The following is a 25,178-nucleotide window of genomic DNA, read 5'->3' on the forward strand; positions in this document are numbered from 1 at the left end:
ATGACAGACACAGTATGTCCACTGCCTCAGAGTTGGTAAGAGGATGTCCTTGATCCAGATCTGAGTGGAGAAGGCCACCATATGTGCACATATTTATAACTGGAATATGAGGAGCAAGTATCCTGTTTTTAGGCCCAGTCAGCTTTATTTGACATTGATTGACAGACCTTAGGAATCTGCATTCCAGGCACCTCTGGAAAGATTCCCTCCAGCCTGTATTCTCCCTGGGGACCAATTACAGCCTTGACCTCTAGCCTCATGCAAAGTGTAAAATGCAGATTGCCTGGGACTAAACCAGCATCCCTGTCAAGCTGGTTCTTGTCTATTCCCAACACAGGGTTTTTGTTTTGTTTTGTTTTATTCTTTTAATTCTTTTCTAAATTATGTTTTTAAAGGTAGCATAGAAAGTATTATGTTTCATTATGACCTTTTAAAAATACTCATTTTGTTCTTATTCATACCAATCCCACCACTGTCACTCCCCTGTCCCTGCCTTCAATTTCCTGGTCCTCTGTCCTTACCCATAGCCTCTCTTCCCTTTCAAGTCACTGCATGCCAACGCCCTCCCTTCCCCCACAGCATTAAGATCTCTTCTTTCTCCATTATGGTATCCTTTGAAGTTTAATCACACACACACACACACACACACACACACACACACACACACACACACACACACACGAGCAAACAGGCAGTACTAGTCTTTCTGAACCTGGCTCATTTCACCTAACACAATGCTCTGCAGTTTTACATATACCAATTCACACAAACCGCACGGTCACTTTAAAACATACTCAACACCATGCCTTGTGGATTATGCAAAGTTTATTAATAAAGGAAACACACGAACCCCCCCCTTTAAAAACAACCACCTCAAATGTATAGAAACGCTTCATCTTTTGATTTGATCAAGGCCAGGCAAGGAAACCGGCAGCACCAAGACCCAGACCCGCAGCTCTGAAGGGACAGTGCTCCTTCAAGATAAGAAAATAAAAGACGTGAACTCATTTCAGTGGTTTGACCACTAAGGATTTGGCCACCAGACAGACAGAACTTACACTGCTCTGCTAAAGCACATTGTGGGCTTTTAAACTAGAGAAAAATCTAGTGGCATATTTATACAAATGTGACCAGGCAGCAAGAATTCAGAGATGGTCGCCAGGAAATAGGACACAGTTCATGTTTGTAAGTGACAGACAGCTTTCACGTTCATTTCTGATGGCCGTTTAGTAACTGTTTCACAGTTGCCCCCTAACACCCCAGACAGATTTTATCCAGTCTCTACTAGAGTCTCACAAGCGTATCACATACTGCACATAGAAGTAAGCAAAAGAGCATCAGGAGATCGTGTTGAACGTGGAGAGAAAGCACACACGGGCTGGACCTTCACTGTGGGAACACACTGCAAGGCGCTCAGAAGGGAACATTTAAGCCCTCAATCTAAGGAAGGAGACACACGAGGCCTGCTACTTGACTACAGTTTCTAGGGCTTGGGAGTAGCTATGGTTTAGGCATGGCTCCAAGGTGCTGCCTACACCACTTTGGACAGAGCTTGGGAGCCACAGATGATGATCACGCGAAGGCACAGACCCGTTGAGTGGGCTCAGTTACAGTCTGTACATTCGGGCTGTTGTATTCCTATTCCAAGTACTGCCAAGTCCTGGCCATTTCTCATCTTTGCAAAATCTTGATTCATTTAATTCTCCTGAAGTAGGCTTTGGGGAGGGGAGCTGTGCAAACCTTGCTGTTTTAGGGTTTGGAAGGCACAGTCACCACCCTGGCTCCTCGACAGATTGGAAGTGTAACATTTTGCTAAGTGAGAAGCTGTGTGCCGGCTCCTTCTCTGTTGCCTTACTGCAGCTTCAATATTTGCAAAACATAATGTCAAAATACTTCAAATCCAACCCAAAGCCATTTGTTATTCATGCAATACAATTCTTACACACGCCACTATACAGAGAGTTTTAGCAAAGGGATCCTTACATTTGGCTTTGCTCCTTCTATGAACTTACAACCTTCCCCCTTCTTTTGGGGAGTTAAGAAGAATTCGATCATATAATAGTAAAATTCCCATTCTATGCAGACAAAATATTATAAGCTTAAACAGTACCTACTCTTGATTGTGTTAGAAAACAAGAAACCTGCAGGCTAAAATTATTTTACCCTTTAAAATACTCTGTGAGTCGTTTGTAAAGCATAGAGCAACCTAAATGTGTAGGGATATTAATTTTCTCATAAAAAGGAAAAAAAAAAAACCTGTTGACTTTGCTGGTCAAAGCTGCGAAAGTGTTCTGTGTGTCTCTAACGGTACGCAATGCACAGCAACAGGCATGAAAGCAGCCTCACTTTGAAAGGACAGCTTGTTACATCACAGATTCCCAACCATTTTACTATTTCTATAGAAAACTACCACAAGTCGATGTGAATTTGGTTATTCTTTATATGTGTGCAGGTGCAACTGTGTGTGTGTGTGTGTGTGTGTGTGTAGGCCAGAGGTCAGCTGCCCACTTTGGTTTATATTTTGTTTCCATTTCTTGAGACAAACTCTCTTACCAGGGACCCAGAATTTGATCATTAAATTAAAGCTGTCTGATCCAGGAGTCCCAGGCACCTGCCTGTCTCTGCTTCCTTAGTGCCAGGATTGTAAGCACATGTCACCATGCCTTGCCTTTTTTTCTGGGTTCTAAGAATCAAGTTCTTACTGGGGCTCACTTTGCTCACTGAGCTATCTCCCCAGCCTAGAGGTGATTATTCTTAACAAGTATGGAAGGTTTTTCAGGTCAGTATCTAGAGGCCTATTGCTGTGCTCACGAAAAGTTGAGATCAGACCTCTGGTGGAATTTTACCCACTATTCTCTCTGAGGAGCATTCCTGACCTGAGATAGCAGGCAAGAGAGGCAGGCTTAAAGTCAGAACATAAGGAGTTTTGCCTGGAGGAAACCACAATGGCAGTCTTCCAGGTGGCTAGCCTAACACATTCCTGCAATTGGGATGTGTGTGTCACACAGAACTGACTCCATTGTCCCCATCATGGAACTCTCCACTGACTCTCAAAGGCAAAGGAGAATACATGTCCCCTTAAGGCAAATGTTGTGACCAGGAGAGTAACTGGACAGGCAGGGTGGAGAGCAAACTTGGCTCAACTGTGACCTGGAACTTCTGCTTTTAAAAACACAAATTAAGAGAGACATTTGTAGTAGTGTTTTCATGGTGTGGATTTCTCAGGTGAACACTTTGTTTGATGCCCAAATGTTCTTCTGAGTTCGCTAATAACAGTAACACAGCAGAGGCCATCCTAAAGAGGTACCTGTCTTAAGTCTAAACCAATAACAAAACTAAATCAGCCCTCTAACCGTAGACATATCCCCCAAATAATGACATTGAGATATTTGTCTCTAGGTAGGCCATAAAAGTCATCATTAATGGGATTTATAGAAAGTCCAAGTTCATGACAGAACTCACCAGGGTACCAAGTCACCACCAAAGGTTCTTGGTTGTCAAGGGAGATGCTTTTCAACATATCACACTAGTGTGTTCATAGTGCAGGTGTTCCTCTGATGGAAGCTCTTGTTTCTTGTGTTTGTTTGTTTGTTTTTTCCTCCAAGAGAGTTTTAAACCTGAGTATTAGTGTTCTACAAGTTCTTTTTTGCAGTGGTTGGCTTCCAGGAAAGTGGATCTTCAGACATCTTCCCTGGTGGCTATAATTTTTCTTAACACCAACAGTGCTGCCTAAGTACAGCCAGAGCTCATTAAACAGACTTCTGAGCATAATTGTAATGAACAATTAGCTGGAAATTAGTCTTAATGATTTGTTTTAGATGCTGGACTAGAAGCATAATATAATTATTTTCAAGCTTTCTACATCGCTAAGAATGCAATGGCACCACCTTTCAATTATGGGAAGTGGACAGTCACGGAGGGAGGTTGCAGCCCACTCAGGAGCAGAGTTAAGGCAGCTAGAAGGCTGCACCCCAGCCCAGGTGTTTATAATTAATTTCTCAGCCTTCCTGTTCTACTAGGCGTTTTTAAAAAAACAGAAAAAAGGAAAAAAAGCTATTTCATTCCTTAAAGACATCTCTACTGTGAAAAATAAAAGCATTCAGTACAGAGATTCATCTTTCCCCAGACCTCCACCCTTCTTTGAGACATCACGTAGATAATGACAGTTGGTAGAAGGAACTAGAAGGGTCTAGCGTCTAGGACGCAGCCTTAGATACCAGTCCACACCATCACACTGGAGCGACAGGAAAGGAGGTAAGTCATGGATAAAAGGGTGTTAGCAGGAAGCACCGGCATGTAGCAAGAGACTGAGGTCATTCATTCCTTGTTCGTTATTCCTTTTCCTTTTAGTGTTTATCAAACCAATTTGAATCTTGTTTCTCATTTAAAAAAAAACTTAAAAAATAAGTCTTAATTTTTTAAAAAAATTATGTATGTGTGTGTATGTGTGGGACACCCAATGCCCCTGGAACTGGAAATACAGGTAGCTATGATGTACCCAACTTGGGTTCTGAAATAACTTGAACGAGGTTCCTCTGCAAGAGAACTTGTGTGCCATCTCTCCACCCCATCCTCACAAGAATTTTTTTTTTTTAATGTACAATAAGAGATCTAAAAAAAAGTTATTTTGTTTTCTGAAAAAAATCTAAAAATACTCAGAGAATGAATAAGCATTTGTTATCAAAAGTTTGCCTTTAAAAAATTGTGGTTTCCACCTTGGCTCCTGGGGGTTCTGTTTCTGCCTCTACCCCCAAGCCAAGCTGTTAGGCCTTTTGTTGTTGGGCATCAGAAGCCATCAGGGAGCGTAGCCCGACACCCACATAAAAGACCTGGTACCTGTGTTTCCACATCACAAAGCAAGCCAGCAAGCACACAAGACCACAGACCGGGTTCAGAACCATCTGCACGATTAGGAACAATTTGAAAGTGTCGGTGACGCTGGTACAGTCGGCCACATCCCTGTAGACAAAGGTCCTGCTGAGGGGCTCTGAGGAGGGCAGTTTGCACAGGCAAGCATCCAGGGAGGTCTCACAGGTAAACTGCTCGAGCAGGGAATAGTGGTGTGCAGCAAATGCCACCGCCAGCATGCAGACCGTCAGGCCCAGGGCACTCAGGAGGAAGTAGAGCACCTGCAAGAGAGAAGAAAAGCTTTCTGTTAGAGAGAGCAGCAGACTCTCCAACACTGCTTCACTGGCTCTCTGAGGCAAGGGCCACTCTCTTCTCAAAACACAATGCCAAGACATGGGTATATACATGTTCATTAGTTAGATGACTGGCTGATTTTTGCAACAGGGTCTCACCTGCTCCAGGCTGACCCCGAACTTGCTCCATAGCTGCTGAAGACGGCCTTGCTTTCCCAACCCTCCTGCCTCCAGTGCTCAAGTGTGAGTGCCCGAGCGCCAGCTCTAGAGTTATTTACTGGGAAACCACCCTTAAGCCATTTGCCATGCAGCCGTTGGCTCTTCCCATGACCTGCAATGACCTGTTGTTAGCCTGACTGGAATGTTTATGTCTAGATTTAGCAGGTAATGTAAATGAATCCCAAACAAGCCCTCTCTCCCAGATGATACACAGCATTTATTTTTTAAATTGAGAAATGCCATGGTCATGGGATAGAAACGAGATTTGAAAGGAAAGGACAGACAGGCTTCTATGAACATGAACACAGAGTTGGTCAAAATTATTACAAACTGATTAACTATCAATAAAAGTTCATGGAAAACAGACTGCACTTGATGTGGGAGCTATCACAGGACAGCCATGATGGTCAAGACCCCTTTGCAGGAGGGGACCTCTGGGTGGAAAAGTGGATGATGGCTACAGAAGGCAGGTGACTTGGCCTACTGTTGGCTCTGGGATTGGGAGTGCTGGTTAAGTTCTGACTGCTGGGAAGGAACTGTGGACTCTCCAAAAGATCTCTGATTTAGTTTGTTTACATCCTGGAACACTGTGACCAAAAGTCGTGGGTTCTCACCCACACGGCCACAGTAAAATTCACTGCACAGTACAAGAGATGCTCTTGTGACTGGTTTCACACACTGGACCCAACTCTCTTAGTGGTCCACCTGGGCGGGGCCCAGATAAAGACCAGACTTTGGGACTGGTGTCTAGAGTTTATAGGGCAGGATTTATACTGCCACACAGACAAAAGCTACCCCTTACTGGGAACAGTTGTATGCTGCCACACAGCTACCCCTTACTGGGAACAGTTCTGGTCTGTGACTCCTCATCCTCCTGCCTCCTCCTCTTAAGTGCTGGGATATGAGGCAGGTATCACCATGCCTGGCTGAAACATCTTGTCTCTTGGAAACATAACAGAAATAATTTGTATTTGACATGTTTAGTGTTCCTTGGAGGGAAAGGATCAGATAAATGCAAAGTGGCATCATTATAAAATTTAGAAAGGATTTATTTAATCTGTGATATTAAAAAGAGGGCTTTGGTCCCATCCCCAGAACATTCAGTGTAATTTTTTACGTAGACTTGGAGTGCTTAGACTTTAAAATATGGATTTATTGTGTATGGCTAATGGCATAGAATATTGAAAATATTGTGGATTATTCTGAAGTCTTTGGACTTGGTGATTGAATTTAAATTCTTGGCATGAGAACCAGTTTATGCTGGCCATGTGTGAGTGCTAGGAGGAGGAACGAGAGTTAAAATGGTCTTTTCCCTCTGGGTAGCTATCCACTTAGTAGAACATCCCCAAATTGAATTTATGCCACACCATTTTTGTTTTGGGCCACCAGCAGATAGATCCTGTGGTTGCTTTTCTATCTACCACACACCCCGGTGTGCACACGTTCACAATCTCTCTCAGATGCTTACGCATGTCCTTAAACATTAGCTATTTGCATCACTATGGGGAAAGTCCATCTGTTGACAATGAGAAGTTTGTCTGTTTTAAAGAAAACAGGACTGGCAAGATGGCTTAGTGGGTAAAGGCCCTTACCACCAAGTCTGATGACCTGAGTTCAATACCTGGAACCCACATGGTGGGAGGGGAGAGCCAAAGTCCTGCAAGATGCACCCTGACCTACACACACACACACACACACAGAGAGAGAGAGAGAGAGAGAGAGAGAGAGAGAGAGTGCGAGAGAGAGAGAGAGCGAGCGAGCGAGCGAGAGAGAGAGAGAATAAATAAAATATAATTTTAAAAAATTTTAAAGGATACGTTTTATCTCAAATATTTACTTGCCAAAGACCTTTTAACATGGACACAACATCAAAGGACGTGAACCAGCAGGCCAGGCCACCTAATTAAGGCTTCACTCCCAATGCTACCTGGGGCTCATCTGTTGGACCTATTAACTGGTATCACTTGACCTGCAAGTTTGGAATGATCTATCTAACCTGAGTTCATATCATCACTACGAGGCTCAAGAGCTGACATCTCTGCAGGGCACCAGAGCTAAAGCAGCAGAGAAGGGATGCTATCATTTCCTGGAATCTCCCAGGACCAGCCCTGCTATCCGTCCTGTTTTCTGTTGCGTGGTGTGGGAGGGACAATGCGGACTTGGCTGGTAGAAGGTTGTAAACACTGACACAAATGCAGAGGTTGCTTCATTGTCATCTAACTTCTTAAATATGCAGAGTCCAGACGCTCAAGGACAGGGGAAGAGAAGCAAAGTGCCACGGGCACACATCAGAGTCAGGAAAGCTTCTGGTCTCTTAGGTCACACTCGGGCCTGCTGGTGACACCTGCAATGCACTTCCTTAAAAACCACAATTTAAAACCAGGCACCTGTTTTTGCCCACATGGTAGGAATAAACTATCAATGAAGGCAGGTGTGTGTGGCCTGACCTTGGGATGTGACAGCAGCCATTGTGGGTGTCCCTGCAGAACATCCCTGGAGGCCGGCTCTGTGCTTATGTAATCCCCAGGCTTGCTCCTGCCCTGCTGTAATTGGAGCCCGCTGAGGTTTTCCCAGCTGGTGGCTCTGAGGAGACTAGGTGTCTGTTTAGATTTAATGATCTCCCTTGGCCAGAATGGTAAGGCTTCTCCGCCGCTGGGGCAGGTCTGCCACCAAGCAGCCCAAGGAACCACAACTGTCTGCAGGTACATGACCTTCCAGTTGGGCAAATGCAGGAGAGCACTGAGGAAAAGGGGCACCCAGAGGGCGGGTAGGAGGGTCCACACTTGGTGACCTGCCAGGTTCAGAGGCAGAGGCCTGGGGAAAAGCAGGGAAGTGCTGGTGGCTTCCAGGTCTAAGAGGGAGAGAGAGGGGGGAATCGAGAGGGGAGAGAGAGAGAGAGAGAGAGAGAGAGAGAGAGAGAGAGATTTATTGAGTGTGTTTTGTGTGTGAGTGTGTGTGTATTTGTGTGTATGAGTGTGTGAGAGTATAAGTGTATATGTTTGTGTGTGTGAGTTTGTGTGTGTGTATGTGTGTGTGTGTGTGTGTGTGTGTGTGTGTGTGTGTGTTTGTACAAGAAGAAAATAAACCAAAAAGCTTTGTCCAGGGCTAGAGGGCTAAAGGGCAGTGACAAGCCCCTCCTAAAGGTTCAGTTCATTCCCCACAAAAGGCTTTGGGACACACAGGGGACACCAGCTGTGTCCTGTTGGGCCTGGATGGGGCTGCTGAGGACTGAAGATGACACAGAGGGCTTCTCAGATTGATAAGGGATGTCCTTCTGTATATATGTTTCTCTTATTTGGCTGATGAATAAAACACTGTTTGGCCAGTAGAGGCAGGAAGATGGGCGGGCCTAGGAGGCAAGGAGAATGCTGGGGAGAGAGGTAGAGAGGCCGTGAAGAAACGCCATGTAGCCGCCAAAGGAGTAACAGGTCCAGGCATTCTCCAAAAAGCCAAGACCATGTGAAAACACATAGATTAATAGTTATGGGTTAATAATTAAGACAGAAGTAGTCAGTAAACAGTATATAAATTAATGTAAATCTTTGTGTGCTTATTTGCGGCTGTGGGACCAGGTAGGACAAAATCCTCCACCTACATCAGACTGCTTCTGGCAGCAGTCTGGCTGAAGGAAGGGCCTCCTGTCTGTGTGTCTGTCATGGTGAAGAAAGGAAAGAGCTAATAAGGTCTTCCCAGTGGGGAGTCTGCAGTCTACCTGACACTGGCAGCCACTTTTCTTCTTTCTTCTTTTTCCCCATTCCCCCTTTTTTTGAGGTACAGATGCCTGGTGGGGGGACTTGCTGAAAGGGAGGCTTCACCCCTGCTTTCTTCAGGGATCCCAAAAGGAGTGGGGAAGTTGTGTGCTTTCCTTGACTGGATAAAATCCACGTTAGAATGCTTCTACCTGCTGGATGAATTTCCTGAAACTTAGCAAGCGATTTCTTACTAGGTTTTTTTTCTTTTCTTCTTTTGTTTTCTTTCCCTCTTCTCACTACCATACCTTGTTATTTGGGTCAATCTCACCCTGAACTGTGTCTATTCTCTAGTCTTCTTCTAAAAAACAAACAAACAAAAACCGGTCATATCAAAACAATTTCAGGGCTGGAGAGATGGCCCAGGGTGAAGAACACTTGCTGTTCTCGCAGAGGACCAGGTTCGGTTCCCAGCAGCCACATAGTGGCTCCCAACTGTCCTTCAAATTGTATGCACATTGTTTTCTTAACCACCATTTTGAATATGACATTGTTCCTCTCCTCCTTTTCCTTGTTCTTGACACAGGATTCCATGTGGCTTAGCTTGTCTCCAACTGAATATATGGCTGAGGCTGGCCTTGAACTTTTGAACTTCTGATCCCTGTTTCTACTCCATGAGAGGGGAGATTACAGTCAGGCAACACTGTGCTCCATTTGTTAGGTGCTGGGAGTGAAATCTAGGGCTTTGTCCACACTAGGCAAACACTGTACCCACTGAGCTAATTCTCCACATTTTAAACACATCCTTTTTTTTTTTTTTAATCTTTGTGGTTTTTAAATAATGCTGTTGACTTAATCTTGGGCTTCATGTTTCCTGATTGTAGCAAAGAACATGCCTGGAAGAAAAGCCAACTACAAATGGATAAGAGAAACATAGAGAATACTCTCCATCCTTGGCTATGGCACTGAGTGAAAACCAACAGCCAGACTGCTCACTTGTTTTATCTCCTCCTCACCTCTGAGGGATGTGTTTCTGTCTCTGTTTAAGTGTTAAGTGTAATCTGGAGGTTATATTTGTGCAGTGAAGTGCTGTGCACTTAGACAGACAGCCACCAAATGCACCGTCCACAACAGACAAAAAGTTCACGGTAAAGAAAGACATACAACTTCCAAGCCACCGCACGGCCTAGCCATTTCCCACGGACTATTGGCAGGGCCCACTGGATTCACCCAATGTTCCCTTTCTGTCTCGGTGCTCCCACCTACAAGGGGAAATACACTCGGATTGTTTTATTGTTGAAATATTCCAAATGATCACGAGATATGGAAGTGGGCACCCAGAAAGATACCTTTCCCTGGCCAAGTGTTTCCTTGAACTGGTGGCTGCTCAATACTCCTTTGGGGACATTAAAAGTCCAGCTTCATGTGCTCTAGGAACAGCCTAACTCGTGGAAATTAACTAAAAAGACTAGCATTACAACTCACCTTCATAGAAAACTGGACGCACGTCCTCTCATCAACCTGGTAGGAGACACAAAGCATGAACAGTCCAAGGTAGGCCACCACGCAGACCTGCCACAGGAAACACAGCAGGAGGAACATTACTGGGGTATGCGCGTCAGGATTCCCACCACAGGAAGCTCCCTGCCCTTCCACGGTGTCATCTACGTCGCCAAGCTCTTCCGTTCATTCTATTTATGTGATACAGGTTTTTCTCAACTCGTGACACACAATTTTAAAGACATGTTTTTACTATTTGTAATTGAGTATGTTTGTGTGTCCACGGGTGTGTATGTGTACACGAACGCAGTGTCCTCTGAGGCCGGAGGGTGTCGGATCTCTTGGAGCTGGCACTGTGCTGAGAACTGGGAGGTCCTCTTCATAAGCAGTCTGCACTTTTAATCATGGAACCATCTATCCCACCCAGTGGCACATGGTTTGAAAACAGCAAAGGCGTTATTTCAATTCAGTAAATATTGACTAGTATTGACTAAGTTCCTCTGTGTTCCGGGTACTATAATAGACAGTTCAGAGCATGCTACAATGATAAATAAAACTTAATCTATTTGATTAGCGATGTCCAGTAGAGTCCAAAATAAACTCACACACTACTCTAAGGCAGAATAATTATAAAAGGTTAAGGAACTTAAATCTAAAAGGAAAATATAGACGGCTCTGCTTAAAATGTGGGCTTGAAAGGCCTTATCATATTGACAGCCACTAGCAGCGATCTGGAGCTCATCTGAGGGCTTTCTATGTCCTTCTTCTTGTGATCATCACAGAACCCTATAAAGTGGGTGCTGGGGAGATGGAGGGGAAGCTAGGGGACCACCCTGCAGGCCTGGGGCACGCAGCAGGCAGCCTGGCTGAAAGCGGATACAGGGGCCACAGGCCAGCAATGGGACAATGCAGGCTAGCAGAGTGGGCAGACCCACAGCAGAACTGTAACAAAACATAGCTTAGAAAAGGCTGGGTGACCACAGAGAACAAAGGGGTGACGAGGAGGTGGCTTGGCTCTCCAGCAGGAGTGTGACACGGCTTCAGACACACTTCAGGAAAATGGGCAGAGATGTTTGGTGACGTGGTAAGGATCCTAAGATGCTACTGCAGCAATCTGAACAAGATCACTCGTTAGGAAACTGAGCGTGGTGGCCCCATGCCTGTCACCTCAGTGCCCTGGAGGCTGAAGCAGGAGGACCACTGTAAGCTCCAGGTGACATTTCTAAGAGGCACATCACTGGAATCATGAGCGTGCTGGTCTCCAGAGATGTGGATGGAAGACAAAGCAAGATTCAGGTGGTGGTTATGCAGCCCAGGACCGAAAGGTGCCGGGTGGGCAGGGGAGCAGCTCACGTTTCTAAGTCACGGAGCAAGTCCTTTCTGAAAGCACTTTTAAAAATTATTTCATCTGCATGTATTAATAACAGACAACAGATGTCATCATGACATTTTCTTACGAACGCTACATCTTAATCACACCTATCCACTGCCCTCACTGCCCTCTCCCCCTCCAAAGACTCCCTTTCTCCTTCCAACAACCCCCACTGCTATCTTCATGTCTTTAAGTACGTTTTTAAACGTTCCAATGGGGCACCAGTTTGACAAGGCTGCAGGGGTTCACTTCCTGTCCTCACACAGGATCTACAGAACTGAAGCAAAGGAACAAAAAAGACCTTGGTTTTGGTTTTCGGCAGCAGCAAGCCAGATAGAATGTTCTAAACTCACTCCTGTCACATCCTGAAGCACGTTCCTGGGCTTTCTCCTTCTGACAGAAGGACCAAGATTTCTCCCACATAATTGTCTTGGTCCCTGGAGGCTGCCGGGCTAACACCACAATTGCCAAGTTCTCCCTCGTCCTCGTGAGACACGTACATTCTAATGATCAAGACAGAGTGACCGGCCAGCACCTTAAAGACAAACACAGTCTCTCCACAACAAAAAGCCCCCTTTCATTAGCAGCTTGTGTCACCTTCACTAGGCCTGACCTCAGCAAGACAATGCACAGCATAGCAACGCCCAGCCACATCCAACAGTCCACCCCATGTCCACCCACCAAACTTCATGGCTCACACAGTCTGCACACTGTTCTATGGCTCTGGGAACAGAGAGACAAAAATCACAGTCTCACTCAGAGGCTGGCCCGGCCTGACAGAGGGAAGTGGCAATGTGATGGAGGTGTGAACGCCATGTAAGCTACAGGCTTAAGAAGCTCCTGGGAGGGAGGTGGGTGAGTGTATGTTTGTCCTGTACCTATATGAAGCAGTTAAAATAACAGGAAATACAGGCCCAACCAGCGAGCCGTGTGAAAATAGAAAATGTCCAAGTTACCCACTTTGGACAGGAAGCACCTTAACTTTGGTACATTGGGCCATGTTGTTACGGAGTTTGAGCTAGCTCAACATATGTCAATAAGTTAGCCTGTGTCAGCTGAGGTGGAGACTCCTTACCCACAGCTTTGCAGGAACTAACAACAGTTTGTTTTCTTTTTATTGGTGGTGTGTACAAGGATGTTCTGGAAAAAAACATTTATTGAATACTTCAAGATGAAGGCTTTATGGCCATTGGGAAAGAAACTAGAGTTGTCATGCCAGACTGAAGGGCCTACTTCCTAAGATGGCAGGAAGTGGGCATGCCCAGAAGACAGGGTGCTCTGGTTTCTAGGCAAGGAAGGGGAGGGTGTGCTAACACAGGTTTCCTTGGAATCGGGGCTAGCGTTCCCGTTTTACAGTGAGAGGAGGCCCAAGAACATAAAGTGGGCATTTGTGTGGGGCTTTTAAGAAGTTACTCATTGGAGCACACACACAGGGCCTGAGTGGGCCAGGTAGCGCCTCACGGCACAAAGCCCAAGGACTCTGAACATCAGTGCCAAGAAGCAACAGGCCCAGGGTCACTGAAGGCTTGGGGAGGTCGGTCCACCACAGGTGGATAACTGTGATGATAAGAAAACCTTGAAGTATTTTTTTTTGAATGGGAAGGAGCAAATTACAAAAATCATTTTAACCTATTTTTAGACATAAGCTTCTGCAAGCTCTTTGCTTGTAAACCCCACAATCTATAGAAGGAGAGTTTTGTATGTATAGGGGAAAGTCTGCCTCTTGTGAGCCTGAGAGCTAAGCAGGGCTGGAATGTTCTCTGAATGTTGAGTCTGTTTCCAGACGGAGGTCTTGCCGCAGAGTGGCTTTGCTTATTTGACCTAACGGACTGTAGATGCATCCGTTAAATAATCAGGAGTGGGAAGCAGAAGCAAGGCAGAGAGGTGCGTGTATGCATCGTTTTGTCACTTTGTCACGGCAAGAAGGTGCCACCCAGAGCGTGCTGCAAAGATGAGAGTTATTGTCATTTACCTCTCTCATGCACATTTATATTCTGGCTTCGTGACATCCTCACCACCTCCAATCTATTGGTTTTCTTCTTTCAGCATTGTTGACAGAGTTGCTAGCAGGGTTACTGGGGGACACAAACTTCTCCTGCCAAATAACTTTCATGCTTTCTCTTCCCTTCTCAGCCCCGTTGGTCACTTGTAAACATGAACGTGACTTTATTTCTTTAAGTATTGGATGCGAAGTGCCTTCGTTCAATAAATATTGCAACAATAAGAACCCAGACTCTGTGCATGGTCACAGAGTCAATGGACCACTCATGAAAGCAGAGCGACTGCATCTCACTGGATTTTTCTGAAGGGAATCTCTATAGATGTCACCTGCATTATGTAAGTTGAGTAAACTATTTGGAGTCATTTTCAACAAATGGTAAATGTATTGTAGTCTCGGTGTGGTGTTGTCTTACTCAAGAGAGCTGTTAACACATTAATGTGCCAGGAAAATAAATAATAAGAAACAACAAAAGAGCCATTAACGGGTGCTTATTGGATCAAAGATTTCAGAACTGCAGGGATATGTAAGCATGGCTGAGGGACTTTTTTGATTCTATTCTCATTGCTGCTTTCTTGTTGGACAAGGCCAAGAAGTCTGGCTCAGAATCACCTGAAGAGCCTGGTTCATCCCATCCTCATAACTTTGGATTCAACAGGTCTAGGGTTGAGCCCCGGGATCTGTATCCTTAACAAATTCCAATACTGCTGCTGCTGGTCCTGGAGCCACACCCCGGGAAATGCAGGCCTAGGTGTGAACACGTCCCCTGAGCACCTGTGTGGAGTTTATCAAAATGGCAGGGCACTACATAGAGTTATTTCTTATGAACAGTGAAAAAAGTATGCATTACACTGTGTTCAGCCCTGTGAAGAATGTCGCAGCCTTTCTTGGACCACCATCCCCCAAATTACGACACGGAGACTTATTAGTTATGAATGCTCAGCCTTATCTTACGCTTGTCCCACTATGCTTGTCCCACTGACTCTTATAACTTAAATTAACCTGTTTCTCTTTATCTACATTTTGCCTCAGGACATTTTACCTTTCTTTCATTGTGTGTGTCCTATTCTGTGTCTGGCTGGCTGGCTGGCCCCTCACATCTACCTCCTTTTCTCCTTTGCCCCTGGCCAGTCTAGATTTCTCCTCCTACTTATTCTCTCTGCCTGCCAGCCCCACCCACTCTGCCCAGCTATTGGCCATTTAGCTTTTTAGTAGACCAATCAGGTGTTTTAGGCAGGCAAAGCAACACATCTTTACGTCATTAAACAAATACAGCATTAAGCAAATGCAGCGCAGCGTTACATAAAGTAATATTCCATAGCAGCAGAATGCTCCACACGCATTGCTTCCCCTATTCCTCCAAGACCTCAAAGTGTAAAAGGTTAGGTGTACGATCATTGCAAGATGGATTTTTCATATTCATAATGTATACACAATAAAAGTGTTGGTGCCATGAGACAAGTTAGTGCTTCATGAAGTAAGAAGTCTTAAAATCGGGGACAATACCTCTCTGTCGTCATTGCTACTTAAACACGACCTCACTCAGGGCTCGAGGCCTCCACATTCATCGTGTGTCACATGACATACCCATATACTGAATGGGTGTCACCCACAGCAAACCGAAGCAAAATGGTCTTTTCCAAACTGGACCACCTCTTCAGGGGTGTGACGGTAAACTTCAACAATGGTCAGAGCTGTTTGCCACATGCTGTCATTTCCATGGAGTAAATTCGGCCATGGCAGATTTCAAAGTGCTGAGGTGAGGATGCTGAGCAAGACGGCCAGACTTCCTCCTACACTCCAGGCCACCACATCTTCGGCCTCCGCTGTGATGGGAGCACCTGCTCACCCGATGAGGTTGCTTTACTCTAAGTTTGGAAAATTAAGCTTTACTAACTGCTTAGAATCCCTGCAATATGCACCAAGACTCAGTTCAGAGGGGCACAGGAGAAAGGAGAAACCCCACTACACACTCTAGTCCACCTTTATCTATGAGAAACGTATTCTAAGGACCCCATCAGATGCTTGAGACAACAGGTTCTATCTATCTGTCTGTCTGTCTATCTATGGCAAATGTATCATAATATACATAACGAAGCATGGCATCAGGCTAATTACAAAATGCAACACTTATAACGATGCACCCTAATAAAGCTCTCAGCATCAATACTCTGGTATGCCAAGACCATTAGACAACAAAATAGAATTATTTGAATATAAGCACTGTACTAGAACCACAGTTGATTTGCTGGTCTGCATATCTGCTACATGGGCAATAGGTAGGTTGTACATACAACATGGGAACGCTGAACAAAGGGATGAGTCACATTTCCCTGTGAAATGAGCAGCCAATACTGGGCTTCCTTCCAATTGTGACCAGTTCCTTTATCCATTTCATAAGGTTATAGCCATTGAAAGAGCTCTATCTCCCTTTGCTATAAAACTTTGGGGGTTGAACAAATAGAATTTAAGAGCAATGGAATTGTGAACAACACCCTCCCTATTTGTTACCATGTTATCACTTTTCATTAAAGATTTAGGCAAAAGCAAAATAATAAGACACTGAAATGTGTCCTTCCCAATTATATCACACTCACATAGCAGTCAAAAACACAAAACACTAAGTCACAGTTCCTTTAACAATCGAAAACTAATTGCTTGGTTAAGTTGAAAATCAAGTATGAAACTGTACATGTGATTAGAGCTGTGTGGCAGGAAACTGTGGGTTTTAGAGCTTGAATTTTAATTCCATTTTTTTACTTGTGAAGTATCTAAGACGTAAGTCTCTCTCCCTCTGACCCCTGGGTTTTATGACAGAATCTCATGAAATCCAGGCTGGCTAGGAAGACACTGTGCAGCTGGAACTAGCCCTGAACCCTCCTGGGTACTGGGGTTGCAGGCATGCACCGCCATGCCTGGCTTTAACGGATTCTCTGTTCTGACATCTGCAAAAAAGAAGCAATAACACTTCACTGTAATAGTTAATCTGATGACTAATAGAAATGTAAAGAAAGTAGCTGGGATAATCCGTCCACACAGCCAGAGGACACCATTGATTGCTGGTATATCATTAGCTAGTGATTACTAACGCCATAGTTATTGCGGCTGTCAGAGATCAAGTTTAAAGTCTGTGAAGTGTACTGTCAACTTAGGCAGCCTCACAACTGAGACTGTTGGATACAAATGCTGTAGACACTCTGCAGCTGAACATGACCTTAAACTCCTGACCCTCCTGACTCTGCTTCTTAAACCGTGAGTTTACAAATGTGTACCACACCTGGCTTCTATTTCACATTCGCAAGTGTCCCAGGAAGTCCCTGTTACTAGTTTTGTTTTATAGACAAGGAATGGAAAACTTATTAAGAAGGGCCTGATGATCAATGTCGCAGAACATAATGTCACAGAGTTAACAGCATGCTTGTCAGAGCACATTGCCTGTCTCCTCACTGTTATAGGGCACAGTGTCTCCCTGGAGGAATCCTGGCAGCAAGTGGCAGAGATCAGTGAAGCCTGCCAGCTCCTGCTCCTCCCCTGAATGGCTGAGTCATGGGTGAAGCACTCCGGCTTTGACTCAGCCAGGAAGGCTCACTTATCTAGTACTCAGTGGAGAGAGTAATACTGACTAATTTAGAAATCATTTCAAAGACTTTTAAGTAATATGCCTGGAACAGCAGCAGGTATTATTTTATTTCCCGTGTCACATGAGCTCAATCTTTGCCAGTAACTTACGCTGAAATCTTAGCTGAAAATGAATAATATATGTAAATGAAAGCCCTGTCATATCTTAGACGTAATCTCATCTGTTCTTTTAGCAAATTTTCATTGTACTCTTGCCATGTACCAGGGACTCGTGGAGGCTTGCAGACCCCACAGTGAGGAGTCGAAACCCAAACTCCTGCCTAGGTGGCCGTGAATAGAGAGGGGTCCTTCAGCACAAATAAGTAAGGGTGCTGTAACACAGCGGTGGCTGGGAGCTACAGACAACCCTCAACGTTCTTCCCTAGCAGGGCAAAGTGATAGTAATAGTAATTGTTTTACCTGTAAAACAAGAATTGGAAATTGTCAGGGGAGGGCATTTAAGGTAGCCGCTCCACTGTTGCTTAGATGGTTAGTTGGTATCATCCTTGTAAATCTCTGGACATTTCCCTAGTGCCTGATTTCACTTTAAACCTATACTGGCTCCCTCTCTGATGGTATCTCTTATTTTGCTCTCCTCTATTCTTCCCCCTACACAACCTTCCTGCTCCCTTATGTCCTCCTCACCCCTCCTCTTCTCCCCTTCTCATTCTCCTAGCTCCCTCTCCCCTCCCCCCATGCTCCCAATTTGCTCAGAAGATCTTGTCCCTTTCCCCTTCTCCAGGGGACAAAGTTTGTCTCTTTTAGAGTCCTCCTTGTTGCCTAGCTTCTCTGGTGGTGTGGATTATAGGTGGGTAATCCTTTGCTCTATGTCTAAAATCCATATATGAGTGAGTACATACCATGTTTGTCTTTTTGTGACTGGGTTACCTCACTCAGAATGGTTTCTTCTAGTTCTATCCATTTGCCTGCGAATTTCAATATTCCATTGTTTTTTTCTGCTGAGTAGTACTCCATTGTGTAAATGTACTACATTTTCTATATTCATTCTTCAGTTGAGGGGCATCTAGGTTGCTAATGAGATTGATGACTAACATATACCATCCTAGAGCCTTCATCCAGCAGCTGATGGAAGTAGAAGCAGACACCCACAGCTAAACACTGAACTGAACTGGAATCCGGTTGCAGAGAAGGAGGAGTGATGAGCAAAGAGGTCCAGACCACGCTGGTGAAATCCACAAATAGCTGACCTGAACAAGAGGGAGCTCTTGGCCCCCGGACTGATCACTGGGAAACCAGCATGGAATTGATCCAGACCCCATGAATGTGGGTGTCAGTGAGGAGGCCTCGGAAATCTATGGGGCCTCTTGCAGTAGATCAGTACTTACCCTAGCATAGGAATGGACTTTGGGATCCCATTTCACCTTGAGGGATACTGCCTCAGCCTAGACACACCAGGGAGGGCCTAGGCCCTATCCCAAAGGATATGATAGACTCTGAAGACTGACCCCCCCATGGAAGGTGTCACTCTCCCTGGGGAGCAGAACTGGTATTAGAAAGGTAGGGTGTTACTGGGGGGCAGGGGAGAAGGGGAGGGAGAGGGATTGGGGATTGACACGTAAAACAATCTTGTTTCTAATTTAAATTAAAAATTAAAATTAAAATGTAACAACAAGGGCGTTGGTGGCACACCCCTTTAATCCCAGCACTCAGGAGGCAGAGGCAGGCAGATCTCTGTGAATTCGAGGCCAGCCTGGTCTCCAGAGCTGGTACCAGGATAGGCTCCAAAGCTACACAGAGAACCCCCCCAAAAAAAAATAACAACAACAACAACAACAAAAGAATTGGAAATTGTCAACAATTCCAACATGAAAGTTTGCACATGCACATTCAAGAGCACACATGCATATACACGTGTGTGCATACACACGCATGCACGCGCACATGTACACACCAGTGAATTAGCAGTTGCTTCTTATGTGAGTCTTTCTAGTTCCCTTTCTTCATCAACACAGACCCACTGCACATTTTCCCAACCCTCACAGCTGCATATATGACAGGCATGGACCAAAGGAACAGAAAATGAAGTCAACAGTCCACACAGTTTTACATTAAGATGGGCCACAAGGCTTAAGATGGAAACTTAGCACTGGATCTGTCAGTTACAGAATGTCTAGGACCTCAGCGATGTCTGATTCCTATACTGCTGAAGGAGTTAACGCAGAGGCATATAGAGAAGGCTTAACGTAACACCCAGCACACAAGGCAGCTGATAAATACCACCAAGTGGGTAAATGAATCCATTCATGTGGTGGCCTGGCCTACTCCTTCGAGGGCCACTTGTCAGGCAGCTCTCTGGTAATGCTGGCATGAACAGTTAGCAAATACCTGGCTGATAGAAAACTTCTTTCTCTGCTTCGTTCTGTTTCTGCTGTAGGTCAATTTATTACCAAATGCCCAGGAGATGCCACTCTTTGAAACCACAGTGTGCTCTGTGTGTTTCTCATCACTCTATCCTACAATAATTTTATTGAGGTGAACATTTATAAATGGTGAAAAAATGTTGATTGAGCCAGGCTTTGGTGTTGCACGCCTTTAATCCCAGCACTTGGGAGGCAGAGGCAGGCGGATCTCTGTGAGTTCAAGGCCAGCTTGTGGTTTACAGAGGGAGTTCCAGGATTAGCTCCAAAGCCACAGAGAAACCCTGTCTCCAAAAAAAAAAAAAAATGTTGATTGAAAAAACAGTTTCAGGCCAGAGCAGATCCAATTATTGTTTAAAAACACAGTACTTCCAGGCAAAATTAGTGAGCAAGACATTAGCAGACACCAGAAGTGACAGGGGACAAATAGAAAGACTAAAAACCAGGCTGAGGAGTCAGGGCTGAACCAAACAGGAAGAGATGGGGAGCACCAGGGGCAGGCATCAAACTTGGGGTTTTAACTATAATCTTTAAAAACAAAACAAAACAAACAAACAAACAAAAAACCCTTGGTTTCATAAATCAGACTCAGAATACTGGCTTCTTTGCTACTCTACACAAAACTATATAGTCAAAGAATTATACACCCAGGAACTGCTGCCAAGGGGCATCTCATGACAGGAGGGTGGTCAGTGCCTTGTCACCCACTCTACTTCTCATTTTTAAACTTTTTTTGCTGGAGCGGAAGCTGTCAACAGAAAGGTCTAGCAGAGAAATCTCTTTGCCTGCCCATGAAGATTTGGTCTGAGTTTTGGCCTGCAGCCTAGGCTTTATATTTCTACATCTTCCAGGGGAGTTGTGGGAAATCTTTACTATTTAGATTGTAAAGATGACAAGGTTTCGTGAAACACGGGCTGGCAGGGAGCTCACTATGCAGTGAGACTGGCCTCGAACTCCTGACTTTCCCTGCCTCCCTAAACCCTATGGCTTCTGTGAATTTTCCTTGATTCTTCTCCCAAAGCAAGATATCTGCTGCAAAACCTGGGGGATGCATGGGAGCTATGCCAGCACTCGGGAGCCCCAACGCGTTCAAAAGCCTCCTTTGAAAACCATTTGCAGTGAGTCATCACCGTAAGTCACTGGGCTCTCAGACTGGCATTTCGGCAACTCTTGGGAACCCACGTCCATCCCAGCGTATTCTTTACACTATGTTGTCTCTTTACACTATGACACAGATCTGGGAATTTGGATGAAGGTTCACACTTTCAGGAACTGCTGAGAAATTTCATGATCACATGTCCTCAAAAGATGGAATAAATACAGACAACAGAATCTTGAAGCAACTAAGTAAGTGATGGATGAACACTAGGATAGATACCAACAGGACGGCAACTGGACCTTTGACTGAAAATGCCCTTTTTGTTCCTGATCTGCCTGGGCTACCCAACACCACTCCTTTGTCTAAAACTGAGCCATAGTCATTTATTCTTTAAGCTATATCCAAGTATGTCCCCTTCTCAAAAAGAAAGAAAAGCCACCTGGCATTGTACACATTTACTTACAAAGATGTAGTAAACAAAAAGAAAAAGTATTATATTCCTTTATAGAAAATCGTGACTCTGGAAAGTTAAGAGCATTATGAGTTGATCCAAAAAAGATTTTTGAAGCATCAAGAAGTTTTATTTCATATAATATAAAGGACTAAATGACATGAAAACTCCTTATAAAACACATTAAAAGACTGGATTAAATGCAGCAAATATCCTTTACATTAACTAGCAAGAAAATAAAAGGAGTTGACAAGGGCAAAGGAGAGGTGGTGCAGAGTGCAGGGGTATGTGACCATTTCTGAGGAAGAAGAGACCTATGGCAAGTCTGGATATCTCTGTAGGCATCAAGATGGAACCAAGGAACCAAGTCTGCACCATTCACATGGCCACACCTTGAGAAGTCTAGAAAATAGTCAACCACCAGTCCTAGATGTTTCCAGAACTGTGTTGGCCAGTATGGCATGGGTTGGGGTGAGGTCTTTTAAACTACCTGCATGATTCTGGAACCTGTTAAGATGGACATGAAAATGAGCTTGACTAACACTTGGTTACTGGAAGTAAAAGGCAAATCTTTTAGTAAAGGAAATATAAAAAAAAAAATCATATTAACTAATTGTGACTAGATCTTGATTTTTAACAAACTGTGAAGAAATATTCACAAATTAATTATGGATGTTCATTTGAACACTGATTTTTTTTCCTAGTAAGAAATTAATTTATGTGTGATATTAGAATTTGATCATGTTTTGAACTTTACCATTTGGCTTAAATGGCAAAATATTTATGGATAAAATGACATCAAGACTGGGGTTTACTTCAAAATAACTATAAGGGTATATAGTGAATTATGAGAATATACAGAACAAACGAGAGAAAGTGTAAGTTGATAATCACCAAAGATGGGTGAGGGAACATAGAAGCTCATTACGAAGTTTTATCTGTTCTGAGTCTGTCTGAATCGTCATAACAAATGGAGTAAGAGAAATGGTTAATAAGTTTATGGAACCATTAGAATGCTGGGTAAAACCAAACTACCTCGAGGATACACTCAAATAGGCCACTCTGAGTTATTACACAACACTTTCTGAAAGGCAAACCAAAACAGTAAATACATAAAGAATTAATTTATCAACAAAGGTCAGTACCTGTGTTTATGTACACACTCTAAAAATTAAAGCCAAAGCCGTAAGAACTCCCAACAAGAAGGCTGGAGTGACAGTCAGTAAAGTCTCTAACCTGTACGTATGAGGTCCTGAGTTCAAGTCACCCCAAACCCACAAGAAAAGAGCCAGATGTGGTGCTTGCAATCTCAGCAAGAGGGTGTGGAGATGGGTGGGTCCCTGGGGCTTGTTGGTAGGCCAGCCTGGAATTTGGTGAGCTCCAGGCCAATGAGACCCTATCTAAGAAGAATGAGGACAAGGGAGGAAGAGGAGGAGGAGGAGGGGCATGAGGAAGAGGGAGAGGGATGGGGGAAGGATAAAAGGAGGGGGAAGAATGAAAGAAAGACATGACTGCAGACAAGGTCTGACATCCCTGGGCTCACACATGAGAACAGCACGCTTGACAGAAAATGACTCAACAGTACAACACATGACATGCAGAGCAAATCACTGTGACCCATCTCGTATGATCCTTAAAACATTATAAAGTGGCCACTCGAACTGACAACGTTTTCGAAAAATATAAGCTGGCTGTAAGGGAGAATTAAGCAACTGATGCTAGTAAAACCTTACGTCTGAGAATCTTTCTGTCCTTTTCAACACGAGGAGGTCAATGTCCCCGAGCAGACCACAGTCTGTCCTGTGTGCCTCCCCACAACCTGGCCAGCCAGACACAGGGCTTTTTGTGAGGTGTGAGTGAGGACAGGGAGAAGTGGAGTAAGACTTCAGGGAGGTCTCGACATGGAAAAATCTGTGACGCACTGGATTTGATGGCTGAGTGAGAATTATGTATTGAGGGTTCCAGGACACAATCGCTTTGGTCACCCCAGGTTCATTTTTAAAATCGTAGTTGGTCTCAGAACCCTGAACAGAGTTCAAAACCCTTCCATAAACACTGGATAAATGGCCTTTTCAGGAGCGTTTGGTCCCTCTCTGGAGAAGAGGCAGCGTGATTGAGGACTGGACCTGGCTCTCCTGAGAAGGGGGCTCCTGAGGAAAAATCGGAACTCAGCCTTTCGTACAGAGTAGTTTCCCTTTTGTTTGCCATGACACCTTTATTTGTCCTTCTCATGGCCTGGGGTGCCCTTCCCAAGGTACCATCACTCTCTTTCTTCCCCTAAGAATGGGGCACCCCTGCCTTTGCCTTTCTCTCTCCAGATTCCACTAGGACCACAGGGGCCTCAGCTTTCACTACACAGCTGAGCAGGAGATAAGGTACAGCCTGGGCCTAGGGGTCTGATCAGGGTCCCCCTTCTGCAGCTGTAGAAAAGCCAGGGTGACATTCTCCACAGCTGTCATGGTAACATGGCCCCCAAAGTGGCCAACACATCAGCTATTCCCCGGTTTTTTTTTTTTTTTTTTCTTGTCTCCTGTGATTATCCTCCACTCAGGAGAAGAGGCCTTGATAATAGCTTATCATAAAGAGCTTTGTAATGGTGGTGTGACAATGACTGCTGAATTAAGCACTTTCAAAACAACACTGGAGTGAGATATCACTGAGAGGGTTCCATACAGGGCTCTCACAGCCTCTCTCAAGGGGAGCGCAGTCCCAGACAGGAGGTAGCTGCTCATTTCTACCCTGACAGACACTGGAGTCCTTCTTATCAGGACCCCAGCAGACCCTTTATTCCTGATAACCGGTCATCTACTGGCCTTTTTCCACCCTCCGGAAAAGGCAGTGTGGGAGCATGTCAGTGGTCCTGAGGAAGGGGCTGTGGCTTTGAAGGCATTAGATGAGCAAACATCAGCATTATGATCAGAAATCAAAAGAGGGGGCTGGGAAGGTGTCGAGTAAGTTAGGTGCTTGCCATGCCAGCATGAGAACACACATGACAAAGCCCAGCAAGACCACTTGTGCACCCCTAATCCCAGAACTGGGAAGTTAGGGAAAGACTTGTTCCTGCTGCTCTCTGGCCTATTGGTGAGCTCCAGATTCAGTGAGAGACCCTGTGTCATAAAATCAGGAGAAGGATTGCCTAAGATACTCTGTCAGCCTCTGGCTGTGCACAAGTGTACACACGTGTGTGTGTGTGTGTGTGTGTGTGTGTGTGTGTGTGTGTGTGTGTGTGTGTGTATGTGTGTGTGTGTGCGCACATATACACACATCTCAGAGGAGGCATAGGAAGGCACTTGAACTTTAACAGTGGTTGTGCTTCCTGTTGGCAACTGGTTTGGGAACAAAGCTAGGACTGACTGCCCCGAATGGCTGCAAGCTGCCTTCCCAGCTTTCTCTTGGGATGGCTCAAACTTGTGCAGCTTGGAAAAGGAAAAGCAAAGCCTGGTAGAGATATCCGTGACTGACAAACAGAATCCTACAAGGTGTCCTTGAATCCATATCTAAGTGGGCCACGACCCAGGAGGTACGGCTGTGACATTCGGAGATCCAGGATGGAGACACACTTGGAGATTTGTGATAAATTCTGTAAATCAAAATATGAGTGGAACTTTAATTACTAACACCAAAAACAGCAAACAGTGGCTGCAGAGCATAAAGACAAGCTTAGGGCTGGCTTCTCTTGAGTTCCAGAACACCAAGGATCTTAGTTTATTTT

At 44.7% G+C, this 25,178-nt stretch overlaps 1 protein-coding gene across 1 annotated transcript in view; it reads right to left on the reverse strand.

Annotated features, from left to right (window-relative positions):
- Positions 1–807: 807 nt before the first annotated feature.
- Positions 808–25,178, reverse strand: part of Sspn (sarcospan) — a 33,039-nt gene continuing 8,668 nt past the window's right edge. Inside the window, exons 2-3 of the mRNA XM_027430114.2 lie at positions 10,535–10,621; positions 808–5,129 (exon numbers count right to left, since the gene is read on the reverse strand). Coding sequence (XP_027285915.1) covers positions 4,764–5,129; positions 10,535–10,621 — 453 coding nt within the window. The 3' untranslated portion in view covers positions 808–4,763. The remainder of the gene's footprint in view (positions 5,130–10,534; positions 10,622–25,178) is intronic.

Source organism: Cricetulus griseus, chromosome 8 (assembly GCF_003668045.3).
Source record: "Cricetulus griseus strain 17A/GY chromosome 8, alternate assembly CriGri-PICRH-1.0, whole genome shotgun sequence".
Lineage (NCBI taxonomy): Eukaryota > Metazoa > Chordata > Mammalia > Rodentia > Cricetidae > Cricetulus > Cricetulus griseus.